The sequence below is a fragment of the Heptranchias perlo genome, unplaced genomic scaffold (genome assembly GCF_035084215.1).
Source record: "Heptranchias perlo isolate sHepPer1 unplaced genomic scaffold, sHepPer1.hap1 HAP1_SCAFFOLD_222, whole genome shotgun sequence".
In the NCBI taxonomy this organism is placed as follows: Eukaryota; Metazoa; Chordata; class Chondrichthyes; order Hexanchiformes; family Hexanchidae; genus Heptranchias; species Heptranchias perlo.
The window spans coordinates 256,721-274,565 of record NW_027139236.1 but is presented as its reverse complement, the minus strand read 5'-3'; the positions used below and the strand labels follow the sequence as shown (position 1 = coordinate 274,565).

The 17,845-nt window shown below is 41.2% G+C and overlaps 1 protein-coding gene across 3 annotated transcripts in view; it reads left to right on the top strand.

The window, feature by feature from the left end:
- The first annotated feature begins 1,074 nt into the window (after positions 1 to 1,074).
- Positions 1,075 to 17,845, top strand: part of LOC137310121 (myotubularin-related protein 14-like) — a 74,481-nt gene continuing 57,710 nt past the window's right edge. For all 3 annotated transcript variants that reach the window (XM_067978092.1, XM_067978093.1, XM_067978091.1), the window contains exons 1-5: positions 1,075 to 1,531; positions 5,866 to 6,014; positions 13,053 to 13,161; positions 15,432 to 15,507; positions 16,477 to 16,534. In XM_067978092.1, the coding sequence (XP_067834193.1) occupies positions 1,418 to 1,531; positions 5,866 to 6,014; positions 13,053 to 13,161; positions 15,432 to 15,507; positions 16,477 to 16,534 (506 nt within the window). In that variant the 5' untranslated portion in view covers positions 1,075 to 1,417. The remainder of the gene's footprint in view (positions 1,532 to 5,865; positions 6,015 to 13,052; positions 13,162 to 15,431; positions 15,508 to 16,476; positions 16,535 to 17,845) is intronic.

The following is a 17,845-nucleotide window of genomic DNA, read 5'->3' as shown; positions in this document are numbered from 1 at the left end:
TGATAGAGGGAGAGAGGCCAGTCTGGAATTCCATTATGATAGAGGGAGAGAGGCCAGTCTGGAATTCCATTGTGATATAGGGAGAGAGAGGCCAGTCTGGAATTCCATTATGATAGAGGGAGAGAGGCCAGTCTGGAATTCCATTGTGATATAGGGAGAGAGAGGCCAGTCTGGAATTCCATTATGATAGAGGGAGAGAGGCCAGTCTGGAATTCCATTATGATAGAGGGAGAGAGGCCAGTCTGGAATTCCATTATGATAGAGGGAGAGAGGCCAGTCTGGAATTCCATTATGATAGAGGGAGAGAGAGGCCAGTCTGGAATTCCATTATGATAGAGGGAGAGAGAGGCCAGTCTGGAATTCCATTATGATAGAGGGAGAGAGGCCAGTCTGGAATTCCATTATGATAGAGGGAGAGAGGCCAGTCTGGAATTCCATTATGATAGAGGGAGAGAGGCCAGTCTGGAATTCCATTCTGATAGAGGGAGAGAGGCCAGTCTGGAATTCCATTCTGATGGAGGGAGAGAGGCCAGTCTGGAATTCCATTATGATGGAGGGAGAGAGGCCAGTCTGGAATTCCATTCTGATGGAGGGAGAGAGGCCAGTCTGGAATTCCATTATGATGGAGGGAGAGAGGCCAGTCTGGAATTCCATTATGATAGAGGGAGAGAGGCCAGTCTGGAATTCCATTATGATAGAGGGAGAGAGGCCAGTCTGGAATTCCATTATGATAGAGGGAGAGAGGCCAGTCTGGAATTCCATTATGATAGAGGGAGAGAGGCCAGTCTGGAATTCCATTCTGATGGAGGGAGAGAGGCCAGTCTGGAATTCCATTATGATAGAGGGAGAGAGAGGCCAGTCTGGAATTCCATTCTGATGGAGGGAGAGAGAGACCAGTCTGGAATTCCATTCTGATGGAGGGAGAGAGAGACCAGTCTTGTATCGAACGGTAATGGTGAGAAGCCAAGTTTGGGAGGCATGCTGATCGAGAGGTGCGGCTGGTAATCTGTGACGCAATGGGGTGAGAGGTCAGGTTCACTTCCCATTACGTTGGTGGGGTTAGAGGTCAGGGTGGTATCCCATGACGATGGCTCAGGCGGTGTTTCCTGAGTTTGCTGCCGGGTTGTAACTGAGTTGTTTCGGACTGTGAGCGCTGCGAGTTCGGGAAAAGGCTTTTCGGAAATCGCCAGCCGCGCATCTCCCTGCCAGCATACGTCGCGGGGAGTGCGGTCGGAGGCCGGGCGCTGGGCCCGTGGTCCCCGGAAAGCGGCTGGTTTGCTGGGCGGTGAGAACCGCAGGGAAGGTCGGGGCCGGTTCGGCGGGAGCGGCTGGGCCATGGGCTGCAGCCCCGGCGGTACATTACAGGGAGAGGCCGGTGGAGGCTGTGCGGATCGGGGAGTGGAGTGAGGGCTGCGAGATGTGGGAGGCGAGCCTGGCTGGGCCTGCCCTGGGCAGCAGGAGCGAGGAGATCGGAGAACTGATTGAACATTTCTCCAAGCACCAGTACCGGGCCAAGGAGGCGAACCACAAGGTAACAGCATCACTAAAAGTAACCCGGGAGGAACGTGTCAAATAATAACCCAAACTAGAAGTAAAAGCGTTAAATAATAACCCAAATCTGGAGTAACAGTGTCAAATAATAAGCCAAGAGTGACAGCGTCAAATAATAACCCAAAAGCCAAGAGTGACAGCGTCAAATAATAACCCAAAAGCCAAGAGTGACAGCGTCAATTAATAACCCAAAAGCCAAGAGTGACAGCGTCAATTAATAACCCAAAAGCCAAGAGTGACAGCGTCAAATAATAACCCAAAAGCCAAGAGTGACAGCGTCAAATAATAACCCAAAAGCCAAGAGTGACAGCGTCAAATAACCCAAAAGCCAAGAGTGACAGCGTCAAATAATGGCCCAGAAATTGCTGGAACGCTGCATCTTGTGGCGAGTGATGTTAACTGGACTTTTTACTTCACCCTTCAGATCGCACTATATTTGCACCGCAAATACGAGTTGATAACGGCGCAGCGATGTCAACGTTGCATCTGGGACCTCATGAACATTGTGCCCAATGGCCTATCTCCATAACCAATTAAATTTAAGGATAGAGAAAGAAACAGATCGAGCGACGGAGAAGGAAATAGTGGGAATTAGTCAAATTAGAAAGAAAGAGAGTGGCTTGAGAGAGAGAGAAAAAGAGATGGAAAAGAAAAGTCCTTCACTTAGATAAGCCCATGGAATTAAAAAAAATATATTGTATAGTTTTAGAAAAACACTATGGTGGTTTCCTAGAGTAACACTGTCAGCCTTGGATCAGTGGTAGCTGTCTTGCATCTGAGCCAGAGTTTGTGGGCTCAAGTCCCACTTCAGAGACTTGAGCATATATCTAGGTTGACACTTCAGTGCAGTACTGAGGGAGTGCTGCACTGTCAGTGGTGCCATCTTTCTGATGAGACTTTATACCGAGGCCTGGTCTGACCTCTCAGTTGGACGTAAAACATCCCGTGGCACTATTCGAAGAAGGTCGGGGAGTTCTTCCGGTGTTCTGCCTGATATTTATTCCTTAACCAACATCACTAAAAGCAGATTATCTGGTCATTATCTCATTGCTGTTTGTGCTACCTTGATCTGTGCCAATTGGCTGCTGCATTTCACTACATTACAGACAGTGACTACACTTCAAAAGTGCTTCATTGACTGTAAAGCGCTTTGGAAGTTCCTGAGGTATTGAAAGGTGCTATATAAATGCAAGTTCTTTCTTAATAACATTTTATGTTCAGTCTGCTGTTGGTATTGTGTTCTGAAGTGTGAGGAGCCTAATCCTTTACATGGATAAAGAATATTTAATTGTGTGAAATATTAGTGAAAAATCTTTGGAGACAACCGTTTCATACATATAAAAACAGATTTTAAGCCATTCCAAGTTCTAGATAAACTATTTGTTGGATCTACACTAACAAGGTTTTAGACAGTGACAAAATTTACATGTTAAAACACACGTTCGAAGAATGAGATAATTTTGATTTAGTTCTTCAACACTAGATGAATGTAGAACAATTCCTCTGAGGGACGTTCATACCCACAATATTTTTGGTGGCATATTTTGCATTAAAAATACTCCTCCTTTCCCTGATATTCATGTTCCTCATAACAATTGTTATGTCCATCTTTTGTGAACTTACTGGTAATTTGCATCTGCCTTTTGGAAGTTGTAACTTGTTTTTACTCATCCTGTGTTTTTCCTTTAAAATTATTTTATGTAGTAAACCTCATTCTGTTCAGATTATTCTTGCTGTATCATTTTCCCTTTTAAATTGATCCCATGTCTTTCTATTTCAAGTCTGCTTGTGTTTTCATTGGCATCTGAGTCCGATGTGCAGCCCGAACCCAGTGCATCCTTTAAATGACTTTTAGGAGGTGCCTGGTACCACCCCTTCAGTGCTGTACTCTCTGCCTGGCATGATTCACACCAGGAACTGAGCAGATTGGGGGGTTTGAACTTTCAAGTTTCCTACTGTCTGGTATTGCACATTAATACTCAGCATACTACCCTCATGCGCCCTTTAACCTGTATTTAAGAATTCATTTCTTGCCTCCATTTTGATTATGTGCCACATGGCTAGCGGAGAAAGGGGACAGTCTGTTGTGGGAAATCTTATCCTGGTTTGTCTGCCAATGCCTAGTGATTCTGTTGGTCAGTCCCGAAGTCCAGCAGTGACTTGATGTCCATTTGGCCAGTTTCCACTCAGTGCCATGGGAGAAATAACAGGCAGGAGCTGTGCCTTACCAATGCTGTGCAATACATTGGGAGCACTGATTGTGCTGTGGCAGCCAGCCACAGACTCACGTGTTTAATTGTATTTGGAATTTAGTCTCTATCCTTGTGATGTGAATTGTCAGCAATAAGTACTAACTTCCACCTCAGACACAGCACCAGATTCTTTGTGTTTTACTTCCTGCTGTTTCATAATTTACTAGTTAAGCTCAAATTTGGCCAGTGGCAGAAAACCTGATTGGTAATGCAGAGGGTTTCACTTCAGGAAAGAAAGCAGTCAACTGCCATTTGTGCAATTTTCATATTTTTAAATCTGATTTGATTTGTTTTTGGTCAATTTGCTGGTGTTTTCTGCGAGACCCCCCCCCCACCAACTCCCTTCCCTGGATTTTGCCATCTGTGGTGATTGTCATTTGTGGATGGGGAGTTTATAATTTCAACCAAGCTAAGATTGTATTGCACAATACACTTTGAATCTGGTTCTTTATCTGCCTCCATCATAAGTTTTCACTGTCATTTGACAGCAGGACCTGCCCCACTCCGTGCAAATTTTATTTTCCATTTGTGAATGTACACTTTGTTCAGTCCTGATCAAAACATGTTGACCTATTTACAGCAATATGTTTTGAAGTATAATTCTGGTTCACCCTTTAAGTACTGCGCAGTGAACAATATCACTCTGAGGCCAATCCCAGCTGAGAAGCTTTGAATTGCCTTAAAGGCTGTGGCAGTTTACAATCAATACTACACCAATAGTGCCATTATCATTATTGGACAAGTATATATACCATTTAGCGTTTATGTCCTCTCATTCTTGCTCCCAAAATTTATCACCTAATTTCTCCATTAGATTTCATAGGACATCTATCTGCTCAAGCTACTAACCTTTCTCCAGGTGCTGGATACCCTCTAGCTCCTCGCCCCAGTGACCATTCTTCATGTGTGAGCCTGGACAATGTGATTAAAGCAGCAGTGGACTGTTCAGTAGTTGGAGGTATCATATGTGACCCCAGTCCTGTCCTCGCACAATGTCCACATATTTTACAAAAGGGATTGTTAAATAGCAATCAGGAGCAGGAACCCTGGCTAATTTCTCTCTTCCCTAGCCTAAGTGTGCTGACCCCAATTTTACTGCTCGGGGACCTTGCTGGTCAGTACAGTTAAGTTGCTCACCACCTTAAGCAGCTTAGCAATTGGGGAGCATACTTAACTTTCTAATTTGAAAGCACTTATATATTCAGTGCTGAAGATGAAATATGCAATTTATGTGCACATCACTAGATCATCTTCATTTGTATAAAGTACAAAAGGTTTTTTTTACATCTATGTCAGTCTTGGCTCAGTAATAGCATTCTCACTTCTGAGTCAACAAACTAGAGACTTGAGGACATAATCTAGGCTGATGTTTCAGTGCAGTGTTGAGGGAGTGCTGCACTGTCAGAAGTGCTGTTTTTTGGATGAAATGTTAAACTGAGGCCCCATCTCCCCATCCTGGTGGATGTAAAAGATCCCATGACACTATTTGAAGAAGAGTCGATGAATTCCAGTGTCCTGGCCAACATTTATCCTTCGGCCAACATTTATCCTTCAACCAACACCACTAAAAGAGTTTATCTGGTCAATCTCATTGCTGTTAGTGGGACGTTGCTGTGTTTCCATACGTTACAACAGTAACTGCACTTGAAAAGTACTTCATTGGCTGTGAAGCGCTTTGGGAAGTCCTGAGGTCATGAAAGGCGGTGCCTGTTGCTCTTTCTCGAGTTATACATATGAACTTCAATAAATCACTGAGTGCATGCTCTCTTGACACACTTTAATTGGCTACCCTATATTTTGGCTTTAATGTGCACATGACGTAGCAACTGAACACTAGACCCACTGAGTTGATTAGAAGGAATACTGGAACATCGACTTTATATTAAAAAAATCACCTGCAATAATACCTTTTGTACAGAGGTCGGTCAGAAGTAACTGAAAAATGACTGTAGGGTCCTCGGACAATGGTTTCCTTTAGATGTTATGTTCAAGGCAGTGGATTTATCTGTTGGTTGACCATATCCCTCCGCTGTGGTAATTTTGGTTTTCTCTTTGGCTACAGGTGGAGAAGATTGAGAATCGTTGCCTGGAGTTGTTCAGGAGGGACTATGTGTACAGCGTGATCCAGAACCCAAATGGAGAGCTTTGTGGACATTACCCCCGCCAGATCATCTTTATGGAATATGCAAGCACAGAGGGTGACAAGGACAGGTAATGGGATTTAATCAAAGTAGGCTATACAACTAGCACACTTGGTGAATTCAGTGAGATCATTCATGTTTCTATCGTGTTTTCCCAGAGAACTTGCAAGCTTAGTTGTTTTGGGGGGAGGAGAGGAACAAGAGGATAGAGCAGGAATTTCCTTCATTCATAGCAGGTTGTGAAGCATTAATTGCTAATAACATGCTGTAAGTTTGAATATGTCTTGTCACTGAGGCTCCTTACAATGACTTAATGTGTAGTTGACAGTTGTCTTATCAAATATTCAGGTAATTTTTCTCCTTTTCCTGTCTAGGTTTCCTTATGGCTCATGACTCTTTCCTAAGCTGAGTGGATAGGCAGGCAGTCTTGTCCTAAGCCTCAGCCAGTGCAGCTCTGTAACTAGTGACTAGGTGGGGACAAAAACAGAAAATGCTGGAAGCACTCAGCAAGTCAGGCATGGTATCTGTGGAGAGAAGTGACAAGTTAACGTTTCAGGCATAACACTTCATCAGAACTAGAAGATATTTTAGATGATGGAATACTCTCCACTTGCCTGGATGAGTGCAGCTCCAACAACACTCAAGAAGCTCGACACCATCCAAGATAAAGCAGCCCGCTTGATTGGCACCCCATCCACCACCCTAAACATTCACTCCCTTCACCACCGGCGCACTGTGGCTGCAGTGTGCACCATCCACAGGATGCACTGCAGCAACTCGCCAAGGCTTCTTCGACAGCACCTCCCAAACCCGCGACCTCTACCACCTAGAAGGACAAGGGCAGCAGGCGCATGGGAACAACACCACCTGCACGTTCCCCTCCAAGTCACACACCATCCCGACTTGGAAATATATCGCCGTTCCTTCATTGTCGCTGGGTCAAAATCCTGGAACTCCCTTCCTAACAGCACTGTGGGAGAACCGTCACCACACGGACTGCAGCGGTTCAAGAAGGCGGCTCACCACCACCTTCTCGAGGGCAATTAGGGATGGGCAATAAATGCCGGCCTTGCCAGCGACGCGCACATCCCGTGAACGAATAAATAAAATAAAGATGAACAGCTTATAAGAAGGAACAGAGTGAGGGAAAAGGGGTGGGGAAACTTGCCTGGGATTTTAAAAAAAATGTTTTTCCCAGTACTTCTGGGGAAAATATCTGACACCTGCTCTATGCCTCTCCAAATGGAAATAGCTGAGATTGGGAACTCACTGCGGAATCACCTGTGGCACATTGCATTAGAACAGTAATAGATTGCCCCTTACTTAGGCCAATTTTTAAAACAGTCCAAGACAACAGATATTTCTGTCAATTGACCATACCCCTCCTCTCTGGAAAAATAAAAGCATGCTGGTAATTTTGGCTTTGCCTTTGGCTGCAACTGGAGAAGACTGAAAATTGCTGCTTGGAGTGATTCAGAAGAGGCTGCGTATAGAATGAATTAACTTTAAGTTACTTAAATTTGTTTTTCCACTTTTCTGTGAATTTTCTTTTTTGAGGAGGGAATCATTTTTTTTGTCAACAGTACTGATGACATCAGGGGAATCTTGCTGGGAGGTGTTGCTGAGCCAGATTTGTGAATTGAAATCAGTAGCGATGCAGGGTATGCTTAACAACAAATCATTCCAACTGCTTACGCTGCACTCTTGGTCTCTTAACTCCTCAGATCCGTTCCCATCATGTCATTGCCCCTCTCTCTGTTCAAACAAAACTATTAAAAGCAAATAGACAAGGAAAACAAACGGTGAATCAAATTATTTAAAAAATGGTCCTGATGGTGACATTCATTTTTTAAGATCATACAAAGAGGGCATTTTTCTTGAATTGCTTTGACTGTTGGTGTTTTTCAGTACTAGAACTTGTAAGGGTCCTTTTAGCTGCTTTTATATCTGACTTTAGCTACTGGCTTCCATATAACAGGCCTCACGTAACTGGTGTCGACATCCAGGCAATCTTGCTGGATTTTTAAAGTCTGGTGGTCTGGAAGACCTTTTTAAACCAGGTATCCTTGACCCCTGCTGGCTTTCAGGAGGCCAGTAACTGTACTGCTCTGGCAGCAGGAGTGGCGTCGCCATGTGCATGCAAAACTATTCTCCCTGCGGTGACATTTTACACATGGATCGAATATCAAGGCTCACTGTGGAGTCGGTTTACGGGAAGAATGGCTGCATTATCGACTACTAAACGCAGGAGAGTGGTGCAGTCAGCTCACTCTCCCAAGACCTGGGCAGCAATATAAAAGTAGGTTTAGTCTCTGATGCTTGTAAAATCAATTTTTTTTAAACTAGTAGTGCAAAGCCCTGTTTTTGATAGACTTCTGTTTGGCTGTTCTTTCACCAGCAGCATGTTTTATGATACACTCCACATCTTCAATGATCATTATCATCTTGCCCCTCTAGAATTGTGAGGCTGCTGGGTGCTCCTGGAACATACATTCTAATCTTTTCCTGCTCTTGCCAGTTTTTATGTGCCTCTTAACTTTCAAGAGTATGGTTCCATGTGCGTAGCCTTCCACAGTACCTTGTCCAAGGTGCCATTATTTGTGTGAGACTTAGTGTTGATGATCTATTTGACTGCTTGGGACATCGCCGCCAAGGCCAATTCTGTCCTCATTGGGAATTTATACATGGATTTCCATCTTATGTCCTTAGGCCAGCACCATTGGAACCAGTTGTGGTGTCCATACTGATGCCTTGACTATCAACTAACTTGGCATAGATTGGGGAGCGAGCCTGAGACCTTCTAGTCTGGGTGGCCAGTTACTTGCTGTATAATCTCACTGAGCCGTCAGTGGAGATCTTGCTATTTTATTAAGCAAATTTGGGCTGGATGTCAAAGATGATAGCGGAAGCTATTTTAGCCCAAGAAACAGAAATAAAATGGAATAAGACTAGCTGGTTAAGGTTATAGGAAGAAGAGTGTAGCTGAAAAAAGGGTTATATAATAATTTATATAAATCTGAGAAACGGGGAGAGGAGAGGTTATCATGTTCAGAATTAACTGATGCAATTGGTTGAAATGCAAAAAAAACTGCAAATTATTTTTGCATCTGGTTTTGCTTCATCCTTCCCTTCTGACTGCTGGACCTGGGAGGAAGAGTGGATGTGACCGATTAGTGCTATGAGTTTCTTTTATTGCTGTTGATGCTACTTTGATTGGCTGGTAGGTGCATAGGACTTGTTCAGTCAGTTTTTCAAGTGAACTGCTCCACCAGAATCTTTTGCGAAATCCTTGATAAAAGAGGACTTATGTTTTGAAACTTTTTCTGATGTTAAAAAGTCGTGCCGTTTGTGAAGGAAGAATGTCTCATTCTTCCCTCCTTGTGGGGACTTGCCTGTCGCCTTATTATCACCTATCCTGATATTACTGGTACTATATGGGCAATCCACACTAGTTCAATAGGGGATGCTCTCTTTGAGTTTTGAGGGACTTAAAGTGCACGATTGAGGCAGAGTGCAGGAAGCATTACTCTATTTGGTCCTTGCTATACTCGATTCAGGATTACTTAATGCCAGAACCTGGTGGTAAAGTTGGAAAGTGTCCCGTTCCCCAGTACTCCCTTTTACTTATTCCCTTTTGGGTGAAAAAATTGGTAGTGGGTTCTGCTTCTTCGTAATTATAGGCGTGGTCCTCCTGTTGGTATGTGCTTCTCTAAGATGCTATTGATCATTTTGAGGCCAATATTAGTATGTCTATGCTAAAATGGAAAAATAGACCCGTTTGAGTGGTTTTTAATTCGATGTTTTTATTCGTGAAAATTTCATGGAGGCCAACATTTTCAGTGTTTGAGTTCTATTATTTTAGGTTGGGACTAGCTGAAAATATTTTAATGGTGAGATTCAGTCTAGGAGAAAATAATCTGCTTCATGTGTGTTTTTTAAATTCATCCGGTCCAAGCTTAATGACCTGACTGGAAGTGTGTGGGTGTCAGGTGAGAATAGAATTGAGATCAGCTGCAATGTCCGATACATCAAGTTCGAATACCTCACTGACACTCACTGTTGAGGCTCACACCCAAGCAATAGCAATTATATTTGTCGCAGCCTGTACCTTCCAATAGCAATCAGGCAGGTTCTATGACAGGTGAGCAGTCTCCTCTACCAGGTTACCACCCAGTCAATTGCTTCCTGTGTTTCTAATATTTCATCAAATATAGACTTTGTCAAATACACAATGCTTGATATGGGGCCATTTAGTTTTACAGGCTAGTAGGTCATCCCATATGAACTGGAATTCTTGATATTGATTTAAAGATATCAATAATATAATGTACAAACCACAGCAGCTTTTAACTTTACAATTTCTTTATGAAACTTTATTCGCCATCGTTTCAAAATGGTTGATGTCTCCTTTAAGTCCCATAATTTTATTTTTCTTTTCACTTTAAATTATATATTTTATTTTCTGGTCTTCTAGAGAGCAGGCACTTTACCCATAGTGAAGGGAGGGGGAAAAGAGTCAGCTGGATTATTTGTACACATCACCTATTGACTGGTTACAGAGCAGGATTAATGTAATCATACTGAGTTGATGATAATGAAGGTGAATGACACATTTAATAAAGAAGAATGCATAGTGTTTTATTTGTAGCTTGATTGGAATCCTGCTTCTCTTGAATGTTACATAATATTATCTATTCCAGGAAACTCCACATTCGATTTAAAGTTTTAAAATTCTTGTAGGTCATATCTCCATTGACCCTTGTTCTATTGAGTTCCCTATCAGCTCATAAAACGTGCAACATAGGTACATTTTATCAATAATCACGATGAATGTGGTCAAACCAGTGCCAAGTCTCAGCTAGACACAGTGACACATTCAGAAACTAAATCAATCTCTTTCATTGTATTCTGTTTTAATCTAGGTTGCTGAATGAATAGTTGTTTGTGCTGCACTACTGATATTTAGAAATTTGTTGAGCTCCTGATCCAAAAGTGATATTTCTGCATTTTTGTGCATTTTTAAATCACTATTTTTACTCTGTACCTTGACTAAAGAATGGAGAAGTGGTCAAAATAGTCTATGGGAATCCACATATTTGTTTCGTCATGCATTGAATACTAGAGTAGGCTGCTCCTTCTGATCTGATCCTCATTACCGTTACTTTTTCAGAAGTAGCTGTAATTTGAAATGCAAACCAGCTCTAGCAAAACTCCTTTAGATACAACTTAATGGAATATTCCAGACCTGTTTAAAAATCGAATAAACAGGATGTCCTCTGGCTTCAAACAAATTTTTGCAACCCCTAAGTATTTTTCGCCCACTGATAATATCTGCTGTGGCTGCCACCATTACATAAAAAAACACTTCATCTACAGGTCCGTTTCGCTGGAGTTATCGTAATTAAAATGACCAGATGAAATGCCAGTGCTATGCAGCCACTTCTAATAGGTGCAGAAGGGGTTGCAAGTGTTGATACACCCTTTGACCGATGTTTTAAGAGCAGTAACTGGTGAAACGGTCCTAATGGCAGTAACTAATGATATGTGCTTTTTTTTTTGGGCATTTATTATTAGCATTGAAAAAGGGAAGTAAACATTTGGGGATGTTCATTTTATTTTTTTAAAAACAGAATGTGGGTTTTGAGCCATGTTAGTGTAGTAGTGAGTTGGTTCATTAATTTTCTTAGATACTGGCTGTCAGGACCACCTAGTTCTCTCCAGTCGAATAATTAATTCTTAACAAGTAGCCAGACATATTTTAAAGTATGCAGTTTAGCGGAATGTACACATATGCAGAGCGTTTTGAATTATAAGAGATACTATTCAACTTAAGTATGCTGGTTAGCTTATGGAAGAATGATAATACTGCAGAGGAAACAGTGTAGAGCACCTTCCCATTCGATGCTGCCTACTTACAAGTTTAATTTTTAACATCTAGCTATTAGAGAGTATATAATGACAGCAAACCTTGAGGAAATTTGAAATTTCAGGTCAGGTGGAGTCCTGAGGTGGACACGTCTTTGACAAGGAAATGACACAGGCTACTATTCGCCATCAGGAATGGAAAGAGTGCCAAGCCATGTTTGTGAGTGTGTAGGCACACACTGAGCCAGTGGTTGATGTCAGCTGAGTGCAAATTGGAACCTTCACCCAACCTGAAATGTCAGACGCCTGAGGGATTTCTTGTATTGAGTAATTTTATTTTTTGTTTTCATCGAAGATCCATGGTTGACATCTGCCCCCTTAATGTAAAAAATCCTTTGCAATCGTGTGGTTTAGTCTTTGAGATGTTCTTGTATGGTGGGTTTATACTTGCAGTTCTACAGCTTGAAAGAACACTGTTCAATTTCTTTTTTCTTGTACATTTTGTAACTAGGTTATGTTTGACAGTCAGGCAACATTGTGGTCACGGTGTTGATTTTTCAGTTGAATTGTCGCATGGCCAAATTCCCAGTGATGCTTGTCCCATTGATCCATTTTGATTCTACTAGGATAAGTAGGGTGTCATATGACAGCACAATGCACCACTGGGGAAAGCAGATACAGATTGTTGAACATTTCTACAACATGCTTCCTTTCATTTAGTCATAAAACACAAGGGAGAGGTAATATCCTATTTCTATTTTATATTTCATCTTGTGAAAACAGTTCCACATTATGTCAAAGGTTTTCATATTTCATATAGTGAAAACAGTTCCACAATATGTGAAAGGTTTCTGGAGCTCTGTACTCGGGCCTCATTGCTCCAAAACCCCATTCTTTTTGTAGTTCAATGTCTGAATAATTTCTTCTTGATCTCCATACCCTACGATAGGGCAGTAAAAATTCAGGCTTCTTTCACTTCTTCATTTCTCTTAAAATTCTAACCAACAGCTACTACTTCTTTCCTTTGGCCCTACCCTTAATCTTCTTTCATCTATAAAAACTGTTAGCCTCACCATCTCACCTGACCTTGTGAAGCACTTCCCAAACTGGCAGCAGGAGTCATGTCACCATGTGCGTACAAAACTATTCTCCCTGTGGTGACATTTTGCACATGTATGGAATATCAATGTGTTGTATTTTTGCTGGTTAATTCTAGTTTTAATATTTTCCCTCTGTTTTAAAGGTTTGAGAGTACAGTTCAGACTAGTAAACTGCAGGACTTTGTGAGCCGTAGTAAGATGGCACGATGTCGTAGTCGCTTTGTCTGCCCGGTCATTTTGTACCACGGAAAGGTATGGTCCTGAAATTATAGGTTGATCAAAAGTTTTGACTCAAACAATTATTGTAGTGGTCAAGATGAGTACTGAATTGTCGCTGTCAGAAATTTCTTCTGCGTTGGGGACTGGGTTTGAATCATGCTTTCATGCACTCTTATTTTTTCTTAGTGTTTAGACGTTCTCCTCAGTTGAGTTTCCAGTTGATATTTTAATTCAAAATGCAAAATGGTGGAACAAAGAGGAAGGTTACTTTATGTGACATGAGCTTGATTTAAAATATATAATTTAGGAAGGAAATTGGGTAAACAGAAAAGTGTATAAGTAAACTGGAAAAGACTGCACAGAGAATGGCAATAATTGTTGCATCAGCCTAACCTGTTGATGTTTTGTAGAATGGAATTTAATTGTTCTAGAATCAGAAGGGAGTAATCGGATAGGTTAAAAAATTGAATTGCCAAATTCTCAGGGAGATAAAGTAACTCCATGTACCTTTTTTGATTTTAAAAATGTGACATTTTGCTTGATATTTGTTGCCTACTTTTGATATGATCTGTTATGGTATTGCAGTATAGTGACCACTAATCTGCTTCCACCATATGATGCTTAGGACCTGTGGCCAATGTTTAGTGCTCTATACTAATTATTTTACACAACTGCATCTGTCACCTACTAACCCAGTTACCTAAAAAATCTTAACCAAAGTTGGGGGAGAGTCGGGGGCAACATTGGGGGGGGGGGGGGGGAGGGGCAGTGTTCATGATTACCTAACCTGTTTTTCAAAGATATTACTGACACCAGAGACAAGAGAAACGCAGTTTATATATACTTGGATTTTCAGAAATCTTTTGACATGTATCTACATTGGTGATTAATGGTAATGTAGGTAAAGTATGATGCTGGACAGGTAGTGGGCTCAAAAATAGGAAATTGAGGGCCGTCAAAAATTCGGAATTTTCAAGTTGGAGAGTTTATTAGCAAGGTACCCAAAGGGAGAGCCTTGGAATTGCCTCTATTTTGGATATTGTAAGCAAAGTTTTCCACTTTGTAGTTACCAAAAGAAAAGGCAGCAAGTAAGGAACAATCCAGCAAGATTCAAAAGGATTTGGATTTTTTTAGGTAACTGAGTTAGTAGGTGGTAGATGCAGTTCAGTATAAAATATTTAGTATGGAGCATTGAAAATTATTGTTGAGTGGAACAGACCGACATCATGCTGATCAGGAAAGGGACGAGGAGTTATTGTAGATTTATAATGTGTCAGCCCAATGCTTAGCTGCAGTAGCAAAAATAAATAAGGTATTGGGTTACATTTTCAACAGGATACAACAGAAATCAGAGATTACATTAAATAAAATCAGAAAATTCTGGAAATACACAGTTGTTCCATCAGCATTTGAAAACAAAGGAGACAGGTTAATGTGTCATGTGACCCTTGTATAAAACATTGGTTACATACGAGCTGGAGTGTTTTGTGCAGTTTTGGTCACAATTCACAGGAAGGATATTATGACCTTTGACAGGAAACAGAGGTGCGCAATCAAGATGATTCTGGGTATCAAGAATCTTATGAGGGAAGGTAAATGAAATTTGACTTGTCCACTTTGGAAAAGAGACTTCATTGTGCCCCAATTGAAGTTTTCAAGATTGTGAAGGGGATTGGCAAATGCGTTTATTGTAATGAAGATTTCAAATACTAGGCAACATGTGTTAAAAATGAGAAAGTTAGGAGGAAGGAGGGAAATCACAAAGTGTAATAGACTTGTGGAATAAGTTAACTGGGAAAGCTATTGAAACTGACTACATATGTGGGTTTGAGGAACTAAATGTGTTTTGTGAGAGTGAAGGAATTGAGGGATATGATCAGAAAGGTTGAGCTCAATAAGAAGATTGGACCTAATGGGTTGTCCCTAAAAATTCTTGTGTTCTTAACTTTTGGTGTCTCCTGTCAGTATTTGCTTACCAGTCAACTTCTCTGCTAAATCCTAGCTCTGCAGCCTCAAAAAAAAAAGGATGAAGTTATTGAGGCAATGAATAGTGAACAGAAATTGACAGGCGATAGATAATAGATGTAAACCTTGATTTGTTATATTTCTTTTCATTGTCAGTTTTAACCAAAGAGCTCTGCTGCCTTAATGATTATAGGACAACAAACAATTTAAAATGTTATCTTCTCTATTGTGCACTTTATCAATTTATTTATTTGTTACACTGCAGTCATTTACATAAGTGGTACTGCTTGTTCAATACACAAGGTTTAATTTCTTTTTGTTGCTTTCTCCTATTGCAGCATATTTGTCGGTCGGCAACTTTGGCTGGATGGGGGGAGCTGTACGGACGCAGTGGATACAACTACTTATTCTCAGGTAAATAGTGGTTTAATTCATTAAATATACATGCATGTTCTGAATTCATTATAAAGCTAGTTGTAGGAGTACAACTAGCTTTATAATGAGTTTTTGAGTGGCAAAGAATGTCTTGTCTGTTCTCAGAATCACCATTCCTGGAATAATCGAATAAAGAAAAATGAAGCAAGGTCAGTTCAAAACCAAAATGTAGTGTCTTCACTGAAAGTTCGCTAGTGATACATAATTATTACTGAGACAATAAGTCCATATATTTCTAAGAAGATTATTTATGATAGAGCAGCAATATTTGAGATTTTACCAATTCTTCTAAGTGCATCACTTGCTCAAACTATGAGTCAGTTTGGTGGAAAGTCATATTATACAGCTACAGAGCATAAACAGTCCCAGTGTTTAAAATATATTTAATACATTATAAGCTACATTTCTTCATAAGCACAAGCTTCAGTTAAGCTGGTGAAGGACTGTGTAGAGCAGTGAAGGTCTGGTGAAGGGCAAAACTATGGCAGATGGAGTTTAATGTGGGCAAGTGTGACCCAAAGGCTGATGTAGGGGGAGAGAAAGAGATCTGACTATGACATCACGCTTCTGTCTCGGCTGGAATTGGGCTGATTTGCTGTTGCGTTAATGGTAATTGTGAAGAAGCCGATACACTAGGTTGTGCCCTTGCTTCTGATTTGAGAACAATTAGGCAGTGCCAATGAATGGCCTTCCTTTCTGGCAGGAACATAGTAGAGCTCTTAAACGAAACACTAACAGGCATTAGTCGCCTTCAAAGTTCAAATGTGCCAGAAATGGAACTATTGCACTGAAATGTATGCAGTGTTTTCTGAAATTGGGTGTTTGAAGTACTTAGCTACTATGATCTGTGCAAGCTCAGTGCAGTCTTTGTTTGCTTACCTTAATCATGTGCCCAAAAAACCTTTACACTTTATTTACACACTTTTTTGTTTCTCTCTATTTCCTTAGGAGGATCTGATGATGCAGGAGCAGAGTCTGATGAAGTGCCTGATGATTTTGCAGTACGGTAAGTGAAATACCTCCATTCTGTTGAGAATTGAACTCTGTGCACATGCTTTGATTGATGGGGTTTAGGATTAGATAGTGATAGAAATGTTTGTCTTAAGCACGTGAATCTAGAGTATAGCCGTAGCCCCTTGAACTAGTTCTGCATGAGAGAATGACCTTTTATGTTTCTTGTATTCCCTGTTTTTTCCTTTGAAAGATTTTATAGCTACAAGTTGCTGTTTTCCTGATTATAGTTGATCCAATTGTTTTGAAGTCAGGACTTGTAGATTTCAGTGAATGGTGACCTAGGGCATAATGTAGAAAGGTAATGCAGGACTGAATGCAAATAAGCTTGTCTGTGAGGGATGAAATTATGGTTCCTTAAATATGCTGTCAGTCCTTTTTTCTCTCAAACTTGTGGGGACCACCAATACATTCTCTCATCAGTAGTTCACCTTATTCATACTGAGAAAATACTTTGATTTATCTTTCTTGGGTCACACTTGCCCTCATTAAACTCCATCTGCCATAGTTTTGCCCTTCACCAGACCTTCACCAGCTTAACTGAAGCTTGTGCTTATAGAATCATAGAAGTTACAACATGGAAACAGGCCCTTCGGCCCAACATGTCCATGTCGCCCAGTTTATACCACTAAGCTAGTCCCAATTGCCTGCACTTGGCCCATATCCCTCGATACCCATCTTCCCCATGTAACTGTCCAAATGCTTTTTAAAAGACAAAATTGTACCCGCCTCTACTACTGCCTCTGGCAGCTCGTTCCAGACACTCACCACCCTTTGAGTGAAAAAATTGCCCCTCTGGATCCTTTTGTATCTCTCCCCTCTCACCTTAAATCTGTGCCCCCTCGTTATAGACTCCCCTACCTTTGGGAAAAGATTTTGACTATCGACCTTATCTATGCCCCTCATTATTTTATAGACTTCTATAAGATCACCCCTTAACCTCCTACTCTCCAGGGAATAAAGTCCCAGTCTGTCTAACCTCTCCCTGTAAGTCAAACCATCAAGTCCCGGTAGCATCCTAGTAAATCTTTTCTGCACTCTTTCTAGTTTAATAATATCCTTTCTATAATAGGGTGACCAGAACTGTACACAGTACTCCAAGTGTGGCCTCACCAATGCCCTGTACAACTTCAACAAGACATCCCAACTCCTGCATTCAATGTTCTGACCAATGAAACCAAGCATGCTGAATGCCTTCTTCACCACCCTATCCACCTGTGACTCCACTTTCAAGGAGCTATGAATCTGTACTCCTAGATCTCTTTGTTCTATAACTCTCCCCAACGCCCTACCATTAACGGAGTAG